At 32.5% G+C, this 10,704-nt stretch overlaps 2 protein-coding genes across 7 annotated transcripts; one reads left to right on the forward strand and one right to left on the reverse strand.

Moving 5' to 3' along the window:
* Positions 1-894: 894 nt before the first annotated feature.
* LOC150032089 (small ribosomal subunit protein uS19x-like) lies at positions 895-3,016 on the reverse strand. Its single transcript, XM_090307803.1, has 4 exons — positions 2,877-3,016; positions 2,641-2,792; positions 2,491-2,548; positions 895-1,357 (listed from the first exon to the last, which is right to left on the reverse strand). The coding sequence occupies exons 1-4, from the start codon at positions 2,877-2,879 to the stop codon at positions 1,109-1,111; spliced, it is 462 nt and encodes a 153-aa protein (XP_090163929.1). The 5' UTR covers positions 2,880-3,016; the 3' UTR covers positions 895-1,108.
* Positions 3,017-4,873: 1,857 nt separating this feature from the next.
* On the forward strand, positions 4,874-7,803 carry LOC120092548 (uncharacterized). Of its 6 annotated transcripts, XR_016525119.1 has the most exons (10): positions 4,878-5,017; positions 5,113-5,182; positions 5,263-5,409; positions 5,485-5,958; positions 6,167-6,409; positions 6,491-6,661; positions 6,844-6,944; positions 7,033-7,106; positions 7,203-7,298; positions 7,401-7,803. XR_016525119.1 is itself a non-coding variant. In XM_090307832.1 (9 exons), the coding sequence occupies exons 5-8, from the start codon at positions 6,369-6,371 to the stop codon at positions 7,271-7,273; spliced, it is 384 nt and encodes a 127-aa protein (XP_090163958.1). In that variant the 5' UTR covers positions 4,874-5,011; positions 5,113-5,182; positions 5,263-5,409; positions 5,485-5,958; positions 6,167-6,368; the 3' UTR covers positions 7,274-7,298; positions 7,401-7,803. The 6 variants fall into 6 exon arrangements, 5 of the variants coding, with proteins under 5 accessions (XP_090163958.1, XP_090163961.1, XP_090163957.1 ...); XM_090307832.1 differs by lacking the exon at positions 7,033-7,106 and having other exon boundaries at positions 4,874-5,011; XM_090307835.1 differs by lacking the exon at positions 7,033-7,106 and having other exon boundaries at positions 4,874-5,011; positions 5,285-5,409.
* Positions 7,804-10,704: the final 2,901 nt, after the last annotated feature.

A 10,704-nucleotide genomic window follows, 5' to 3' on the forward strand; every position in this document is an offset into this window, starting at 1 on the left:
ACATCAAATAAGATCCACTAACAACTCCTAATAAGTAAATATATATATATATAAATATGTAGGAATATCAGTTATAATATCTAATGGAAGTAAAAGATCCGAAATAAAATTGAAGCTTCCAAAGCATTAAAGAAATGCTTCACATTTTACATAGGGTCAAAATGAAATTCAAATTCAACTAATGCAACTAAACTCAAATGAAGCTTATTTATGACCTATGTTGAACTCAAATTTAACCCAATTATAATATCATTTCGCGACAATATTTAACTTATTTAGCATATAGAGCTTAATAGAAGAATTGCCTATTTCCAAGGTAAGCTGTTTTCATTTCACTTGGTAAAGAGTTGCAATTACAATGTCTAATTAAAAGTGTTATATAAAACACTCGAAAAAGGTGAAATGAACGACCATTTTCAAGCTAAGGTTTTGCATTTGGTAAAGACCGAGGCCCATTACATAATTATTTAGATTCTTTGCAATAACCATATTTTTTTTTCTTTCTTTTTTTTCGTTATAAACTTTCTTATGTTCAGTTATTCACTTTTTACTCATGCTTTTAAAAACCAAACCCAAATTCAGGGAACCAAAAAACCAAGAAAAACATACCAAATTCAGAGAACTAGAAAACAATAAAAATAAAAATAATGAGGCCGTCTAATAAATAATTGACTCAGTACTAGCTAGTTTTTGTACAGTTTTTACTCTCGGATTTAAAAAATTATTCTGCGTGGCATCAAAGTGAACTTTTTCAATGTTAAAATATTCTTTAAGATGTAAAAGAAATTTCAAAACAAATCCACGCATTGTTTACCATTATATAAAATATAGAATTCATGACTTCAAAAATAATTTTAGAAAATTGGTAATACACTGAACTTTTGCAAAACTGAATACCAAACTACGCAGCCAAGTCTACATTTCGATTAAACAAGCGGAATAAAATTTTAAAAGGTAACACGAGATTCAAAAAACTACAGCCTCCATCGTACTAATCAGATATCAAGCACAGAAAAATGGGCAAAAACTAGGAACAAAAGCTGATCAACATCCATGTTTCTCGTAAAAATATAACAAAACTAAGCGAGCAAGAAGTTGACTCTGATTTTCACTTGAGAGGAATGAACCTTGAAGAGTGGGTAGCACCAATACCGGGCCTACCGTGCTTGACAGGCTTGTATGAAATGGAGAACTCTGCTAGGTAATGGCCGATCATCTCTGGCTTGATTTCAACTTGGTTGAAGGTTTTCCCATTGTAAACACCAATAATGCTTCCGATCATCTCTGGCACAATGATCATATTCCGAAGGTGAGTTCGGACAGGCTCTGGCTTCTCACCAGGAGGTGCTTCCCTTTTCTATACATTAAAAAAAAAACGAATGAGATGAGAAATAAGAAAATAACTGAACTGTTCGGTTCTGAGGTAGGAAGAAGAGAAATCCAAAAGGGAAGACAAGTTCACAAACACTTCAACGGTGTGGAAAAATATCGAGAACAAGATGCAAAAGGGAAAAGTAAATATCAATAGGTACAAAGTGATGAATTTCGGAGATTCACAGCACATTTACCTTCAAATCAACAACTGGATGATGATTTTAAGTTCCAAATTAGGAGTATAATGATGAATTTGAGATATTAAAGACACATTAAATTCCAAATCTACAACTGGGGGATGATCTTGAGTTCTCATGATAGGATATGGGAAATCCAATAGCAAAAACAAAGCAAATTCTAGAAATAACACGAGCATGATAACAAGATTCTCAGACTCATGGTACACTAACTGACAAAATCCACCAGAGTAAGTTCCCATGTCAGATTATGAGAAATGAGAAATCCAATAGCAAAAACGAGGGAGACCATTCAAGTAGCAACGGAAGTTGGTGAAACATGTTAGCTTTCAAGTTAGACCCAAGTTAATACTGAAGAAGACCACAATAAATCAGTACGACAGCAGAGCTGTTCTCAAAGAAAAGGAGATAGAATCCATTCATTTGTTTTGAAATTGATACCAAACTACTAATTATCTTCTTAACCTAAGCTAATCCAATGGTATATAATTTCCTATAATAACTTTGAAGCAACACATAAGTATGAGAGCATGACTCTAATTAGAAGATTTAGGTTAATAGCTCATGGAAAATAGAAATTCCCAAAATTTTAGTTTATTGCTATTCGCTTAAAGACTAAAGCAAATCGCAATGAGGCTCGAGTATAGAAGTTAATAACAGCAAATAAAAGGATTGAATTTAAAATCTAAACTTATTCTTGGAAATTTCATATAATAGAACTATATACCAAATATATCAAGCCCTAATTATATAAATTTTCTTTCGACCTATCCACTCATCAAGAAAACTGAAGAAATACTTAATCTAAACCATACCAAGATTAAGACGACATCATCGCCAGTGAGAATAAAGAAAGCAATACAAAGTTGTTAAAACATTCACAGATTGAATTGACAGAAAGGATTTAAAAGATACTTACCGCTTTGCGGAGCTTCTTGATAAGGGCCATTGGCTTCCTTGTCAAACCCCTACGAAACCTATACAAAAATCATAGAAAATAATGTAAACAAAGTAAGATAAGAATCGAATCAACTCAAAATCATTTCAGGATACATTGGATTGTAGCAACCTTCTGCGTGCACGGGCAGTGAAGAGCTTGACGAGTTCATCAGTGGACATGTCGAGCAGAGCATCCAAATCGACACCACGGAAGCTAAACTTTTTGAATGTCCTCTTCTTTGGCTGTTGTCCAGCCACTGGAACATCGGCTTCCACATCCGCCTGAAGGAGACCGAGACAGCACCATTGAAGAAACTGGAAGAAAGGAACGACAAATCGAAGAGAAGAAAGAGTTGAAAAACTTACCATGGTTAACGCCTTCGGATCTCCGGGATGAGAAGGTAGACCTAATCGGCGCGAGGATGCTTCAAAATCTGCAAGGTTTTAGCCCTCGTTTTTCAGCGATGTATATATATTGGTTGCAATCAGCAACTTCAATGGCCGAAACCCTAGGCTGAGTAGAACCAGTTTTGATAATACGGGCTTCAGACTTGGGCCTACATGAAGCCCATTATAGGCCCAATATTGTAAATATAATTCGAAAAATATTTACAAATATACTATTTTCTTTTTCTAAAAGAATCTACATGTCTATATATATATATATATACAAATGTCTAGCCTATTTTTAAATAAATTATTTGGTGTTTTAAAATTGAGGAGCACAACGGAAACATGATATGGAGAAAATATAATATAATAATAATAATAAAATATAATTTAAAATAAAATAACTTAAATTATAAAATTGGATAATAGAAAATTTAGTGGAATTTGAAGTGGATTTCTTACTAAGAGGTGTGTTCTTTTAAAATCCACCAAATGCCACTATTTATAGGTAAAGTGGCAAGTAGGATGTAGACTTACATAGACACCAAATATGAATAATTACAAGGCACATGAACAACCTAAAGGGTGACACATGACTTTTGGGACACTAAGTAATGAACATCTATTTATTATTATAATATTCATAATACTCCCCTTTAGATGCCCATATATATAAGAAATATGTCTCATTAAAACCTTACTAAGAAAAATCCAATGGAAAAAAACCCTAGTGAAGGAAAAATAGTACATATTCCATATAATATATACTCTTAAAAGAATACAATATATTTACTCTCCTTCATGAAAACATCACTTAACATCTCTAAGTTGCCATATTCCAATGTTGTGCACAAATTTTTCAAAAGTTGCGGTTGATAATGCCTTTGTAAATAAGTCTACTAGATTATCCTTCAAACAAATTTATTGTCGCCAGTTTCTTCAAGATCATGAGTGTAGAAAAGCTTCGGTGAAATATGATTTGTTCTATCTCCTTTACACTACTACAAAATGGACATTACCTGACACTTGTAGATTTTATTACTTGACGTTTCTTTGGAAAAAAAAAAAGTAAAGTAATGTGATTTTAGACAAGAAAATGTCAAGTAAAAGGGTTAAAAATGCGGAGATTGACGAAATATTTTAGATATTTTCATATGAACCTTTACTTGACACGGTTTTTATGTCAAGTAATATAAGGTCTTGCTTGACACGTTTTTTGCGTCAAGTATAAGAAGCTCTTACATGACATATTTTCGTATCAAGTAAAATATAAAAATAATATTTTTTAATCTTTGTTTTTTGTTTCCCTCCCTCCCCATTTTTATTTCCCTCTCAAATTTGGTTTTCTTCTTACCAAAATTATCAAATAAATTATTATTTTAAACAAGTAAAAGGGTTAAATGTCCTAATAAAAAAAACCCTCCACTCTCCGAAACCCTCTTTTCGCAGGAAAAGTTGGGTTGTCGAATTAATTTAATTTTTAAGTTAATGTTGAAAATTGAGATTCTATTGGAAAAATTGTTTTTATTTTGAGATTCGGATTTTGAAGAGGAAAAAGGAAAATATTATGTGTGTGTCAAAGGAAAGAAAAAACTATAATGAAATAAAATAAAATAAAGTTTTATCATTATTTATTTTATTAAATATTTTATTCTCTTCCCTTTTCATTTATGTCTTCTTTTTCTTTTCCTTTTTTTTAAAAAAATCAAATTATCTCACCATCACTTGCTCTTTCTCTCGTGACCCCCTCCTCTAAAACCCTCTTACTCGTTGGCAAACCCTAGCCCTTCGCCAATCGTTGCTCGCCTTCGCCAGCCTCTCACCAGTCGCCACACGCCTCTAGCCCGCCTCCAGCCACCGCGAGCCTTGACGTCTCCAGCCGTTCGCGCGCCAAAGTCACCGCTCACCTCCTTCACGAAGTCGTTTGCCGCTCCCAAGCCACCTGCGTCCAGGAAACGCCGCATTCGAGCCGCCTCGCCTCTCCCACATCCGCGCCACTGAGTCTGACGTCTTCCGTCGTTCGCCAAGCCGCACCGTCAGCCACACATTCCACACTGCTCACTTTCGACACAGCCGAACACCACCGCTCGACTCTCGCAGTAAATTTTGAGGTTGTGGTAAGATTTGGCTTGTTGGGCTAAATTTTTGGCTTAGATCTTGAAAGACTCACCTTGATTTGGGTTTAACTTTGTGTTCCTTTTGGTATTGAAAGGTTTAAGTGGAGGTTTTTTAGGGAAGTAGCGGCTGTTCTGTGATGTTGTTTCTTCTTCGACGACTTTTAGGTTAGCGATGTGAATTTGTGAGATGGAATCTGGGTTGGAAGTGCCATGGTAAATAATAATATTAAAGTGTATGATATTAGGTCAATTCTTGATTGCATTCAGGGCGAAATGTTTAAAACCATAGCTCTCAAGAATATATAAAACCACAGCTCTCAAGTAGATCAAAAAACCATAAACGGATTCAAGAAGAACATAATCGAAATTTCATATCTTCGTTACGAGAAAAGGTAAAACATTAAATATACTATTTAACACAACCTTTTGTCACTTATATTTTAATTATGTAAGCTTTTGGTTCCCAGGTTGGAAATGAACTTGAAGTGGGAGATGTGGAGGTGTTAGTGGATTGCCCATGGTCCCCATCCAATTGTGACTACATACAATAGCTATGTTATTAATGGATGTCACTATCACACAAAGTCATATGACAAAAATAAAAGTGTACAAAATAACCTTTTGTCACTTATATTTTAATTATGTAACCTTTTGGTTCCCATGTTGGAAATGAACTCGTAAGTGCGTTAAGGAGTTGGAAGATCAAATTCAAAGCATCCCAAGATCTGAGCATGGTAGTTGCTCCAAGAATAAAATCCGAAAGATTAAGAGAAGAAGATGAAGGAGATGCATTAGGGTTACAACTATTAGTTATGATAATTTTTAACTTGTTTAATTTATGCTGTTATATTTATATCATAGGAGAAGGAAGTTGTTAGTACATCGAAGGAGATGGAAGCTATTATTGTACAATCGATCTTGAAGGTGAATTGTATTATGAGGTAAATTTATGAGGTAAATTTATTATTAGTTACTTATAAAATTATAACTTGGTGGTTTTAGGAGAAAATTTCAGAGAATGGGGAAAGAATGAGGAAGTGATTGCTATTAGTGTACCACCGATCTTAAACGTGAATTGTATAAATCCCATGTTCTTCTATCTTATTTAGGAATGAACATTTTACTCATGTTCTATCTTCATTGTGCTAGGAAAAAGCTTCAAAGACGATGCCGAAAGAGAATGAAGTTACTAGTGCACCATCCAATTTATCAATATCCTTGAAGTCTATTCTTAGGTATGCTGAAAAGGTAATAGTTGATGGGATAAGTATTTCCTTCCCTACCTGTTGAGCTCTTTGGTTTTGGCCGAAAGAGTTATGTTCTACGAAAAGATGTGATTGAGTTTTGTAGCATGCAAAAAATGAAGACTTTATCAATGGTGGCTTATATCGCGTAAGTAAATGTTATTTGTTTATGATATATTATCACTTTATTAACTAGTAGTAAGTTAATGTGTTCGATCTATTATTGTAGGTACCTACACTCGTTCATTGTTGATTCAAATAAAGGGTCGAAGTATATTTTTGTAGATCCATCTCTTATATTCGCGGGCCAAAATACTCGAGAAGTTAGAGCTTGGAACCTTTATAGTAGATTAATGGCTTCTGAGCACGGTCAATTAGTTATTGCTCCTTATAATCCCGGGTAAGTATAATTAGTTATACTCATGTTCAGAACCATATACTTGTGTTCTACCTTTTCCTGTTTTGTTCCAATGTAGAATTGTGTTGAGATCATTGTACTTGAAATCTTTTTGTACTTTGTTCTACCTTAATGTAATGAGCTACATTCATGTTCCATACTAATTAGTTGTGTATTTTATTTAGTGATCATTGGTCGTTAATTGTTATCAATATGTACGATGACGTGGTGTACTATCTTGACTCATTGAGAACAAGTTCACGAGAAGATATCAAATACATAACAAGTATGTAAGCTAACTTTGCTCGAGTTTTTTTTTGGGTGTAAAGTTTATTTCATTCTGAATATTATACTATACTCTTTGACGAATATAGGGCAATGACCATTTTCCAGTCTAAAAAAAAAATTGCAAAGGACTCGAAAAACCACATTCTGGAAAATGGTAAAGGTAAATATAAGAGCATTGAAAAAATTAATAGAATGATGTTTATTTATTTAATGCATCTGTATGATATGTGTATTAATTATTGGCTTTGTATTGTAGTGTCCTTTACAAGTGGGAACTGTCGAATGCGGGTATTACGTTATGAGATATATGCGAGAAATTGTGACTAAAGAGAAGAATATTATAACAGATGTGGTATGTCTTTAAACTACTTATATATATTGTAACATTATAAATAGTGTAAATAGTAAATAAATATATATATCTCACTTTCTATGTTTTATAAATTGATACGAGGTGCTCATACTCGCAACTTGAATTGGATGAAGTACGTGTGGAATAGGTTGAATATTTAGGTTGCTATATCTGATGGACTTCCTATAAATTGTGTATGTGGCTACATGGGAATGCCCAAAACTTTTTTTATATAAATGTTTTGTTCAGCCATTATAGGTTATACTTCAAAGAAATGTGTGGTGGAGGATAGAATTTTTAGTCTTGTGATTTTTGGAATACATAGCACATATAGATTGGTCTTACAATTGTGGAATTATCATATATTGGGGTGGGTTGATAGAGTAATATAAATTTTTGGAATTATCATACTGTTGTACAATTCGTCTTGTAAATTTTGGAACCGTTCATGTAGACATGAGTAATAGAAGAATGGAATTGTTTATTTTAGTATTCTCAATTGTTATGTTGGATGTATTAGACTGATATGTAGGCCTGAAATATATGTGCAACTGTTTAGTTGATGGAATTATCTTACTGGAACAAATGTAATGCAGAAAATGAGAAATGGAAATTAAATTTGAAAAAAAAAAACATAGATGACATTGGAAATGTGTCGCGAATTAGATTACTTGACCATTATTTCGTGTCAAGATAAAAATATATTTGACAAATAAAAAATGTCAAGAGTAATCACAATAATAAGTGTCAAGAATTAATACACTTGACATGTCATTAGTATCAAGTGTATTATATTTCTTGACACAAAAATTGTGTTAAGAATTATTTCTCTTGATGTTTTTACAGTATCAAGTTATGACATTATACTTGACAGTTGAATAGACGACGCTTTTATTAGCGTCAAGTATACCCTCTACTTGACATTGGAAAAACGTCAAGTAATCTAATTTCTATAGTAGTGTTAATATATCCTCCTTTTATTTGGGCTATGCAAGCTGTGTTGTCTTCGTATAATATTGTTGGAAGATTTTTATTAGAAGACAAGCCATAAGTTTCACGAATGTGCTAAGTCATTGACTTTAGTCATATACATTCTCGACCATTATTTGAGGAAGTGGTATTATAGTCTACTTCATCGATCGCCATGATATAACAGTTCCTCTACATGTGAACAGATAACCTATTTGAGATCTAACTTTGTTGTGTGGATCAGATAAATATCCAGAATCGGCATAACCAACTAGATCAAAATTTGATTTATTTGAATAAAACAAACCCATATAGATTGTTCCTCGGAGATAATGGAGTATATACTTAATTCCCTTCCAATATCTTTTTGTTGCAAAAAAACTATATCTTGCTAATAAATTTACTGAAAATGCAATATCTAGTCTTGTATGATTAGCAAGATACATAAGTGCACCAATTGCACTAAGATATGGTACTCAGGACCAAGAAGTTTTTCATTATCTTTTCGATATCGAAACATATCTTTCTTTATATCCAATGAATGGACTTTCATTGGAATATTTAATGGATGTGTTTTGTCCATATAAAATCTTTTCAAAATTTTTCCTGTATAAGTTGACCGATGAATAAATATTCCATCTAATAAATGCTCAATTTGCAAATCAAGGCAAAATTTTGTTTTTTCGAGATCTTTTATCTCAAATTTTTTCTTAAGATATTCTATTGCCTTTGAAAGCTCTTCAGGAGTTCTAATTATATTCAGGTTATCAACATATACAGTTATAATAGCAAATCCTGATTGTGATTTATTTATAAAAACACACGGACATATTGGATTATTTTGAATTTCTTCTTTCAATAAATATCCACTCAGGCGATTGTACCACATAGATACTGACTGTTCCAATCCATATAATGATCTCTATAATTTTATTGAATACCATTCTCGAAAATTTGATGTATGTGTTTCAGGTACCTTAAATCATTTTATGATTCTCATATAAATATCATTATTAAGAGATTTATATAAATATGCTTGATTACATCCATAAAATGCATATCCAAACTTTTATACACAGTAAAACTAATTAAATATCTTAATATACTTGCATTCACCATCGGAGAATATGTCTCCTCAAAATCAATACCAGGTCTTTGTGAAAAACCTTGTGGAGCTAATCTTTCTTTATATCTTGTGACCTCATTATTTTCATTTCTTTTCCTCACAAATACTCATTTGTATCCTATAGGTTTAACACCTTTTGGTCCAAAAATAAAAAATCTAACGTTTTGAAAGTGAGTTTAATTTTGCCTCGATTGCTTCTTTCCACTGAAGCCAATATTTTCTATGTCGACATTATTGAACAAATTTTATTTCAGAATCCTCATTTTTAGATATAATATCAAGAGAAATATTATATGCAAAAATGTTGTCAATAATTACACTAGTTCGATTCAATCTTTTTCCTGTCATGACATAGTATATTGAAATCTCATTATTATCTTTAGGTATTTCACCTTCATCATTAGTCACGTCGAAGATTTCTACATGGGTATTTACATCTTTAACCAAGTTTTTTTCATTATTAATTATTTTTCGTTTTCAAGGATTTTTATCTTTGGAACCCACTAGTCTACCACACTTCTAGCGTGTTCCAGACTCATTAGCGACAAGTTGTGTTGAGATATCAATTTTTTATGCAACATTTGTAGCTGGTATGTGTGACTTAGTTACTTTCTTTGCATCTATAAGTACATCTGGTAATTGATTTGCTATATTTTACAAATGAATTATTTTCTGAACTTCAAGTTCACATTGATCTATACGGGGATCTAAATGAGACAATAATGATGCATTCCATGTAATTTATTTTTCCAATTTCTTAATTTCTCCCCCTAATGTTGAAAAATTTGTCTCATTAAAACGAAAATCAACAAATTGGCAGTAAATATATCACTTGTCAGGGATCCAAGATATATTTAATAATTGATGGGGCATTATATCCAACATATATTTCTAACCTCTTTTGAGGACCAATCTTAGTGTGCTGTGTTGGAGCAATTGGAACATATACTACACGCCAAAAAATTTTCAGATGGGAAATATTTGGCTCATGACTATTAGTTAATTGTAATGACGAGTACTTATGATAAGCTACTGGCCTAATGCGTACAAGTGACGATGCATGCAAAATAGCATGTCCTTATATAGATGAAGGAAGCTTAGCTCTTATAAGTAATGGTCTTTCAATTAATTGCAAACGTTTTATAAATGTTTCTGCTAAACTATTTTGTGTATGAACATGAGCTACAGGATGCTTAACACTTATCCCAATTGACATACAATAATTATAAAAAACTTGGGATGTAAATTCATCAGCATTATCAAGACGAATGGTCTTAATTGTATAATTAAGAAATTGTGCTCTTAACTTAA

The sequence above is a fragment of the Benincasa hispida genome, chromosome 12 (assembly GCF_027475165.1).
Source record: "Benincasa hispida cultivar pf3 chromosome 12, pf3_genome.v1.1, whole genome shotgun sequence".
Taxonomy (NCBI): Eukaryota; Viridiplantae; Streptophyta; class Magnoliopsida; order Cucurbitales; family Cucurbitaceae; genus Benincasa; species Benincasa hispida.

Bases quoted from the DNA above. Each gene is read 5' to 3' on its own strand.
- LOC150032089 (XM_090307803.1), bottom strand. The intron at 2,549-2,640 runs GTTGCTACAATC...ATTTTTGTATAG, and splicing joins ACTGCCCGTGCACGCAGAAG to GTTTCGTAGGGGTTTGACAA. The intron at 1,358-2,490 runs GTAAGTATCTTT...TTTAATGTATAG, and splicing joins TCAAGAAGCTCCGCAAAGCG to AAAAGGGAAGCACCTCCTGG.
- LOC120092548 (XM_090307832.1), top strand. From the start codon at position 6,369: ATGCAAAAAATGAAGACTTTATCAATGGTGGCTTATATCGC. The intron at 6,410-6,490 runs GTAAGTAAATGT...CTATTATTGTAG, and splicing joins TCAATGGTGGCTTATATCGC to GTACCTACACTCGTTCATTG. The intron at 6,945-7,202 runs GTATGTAAGCTA...TTTGTATTGTAG, and splicing joins AGATATCAAATACATAACAA to TGTCCTTTACAAGTGGGAAC.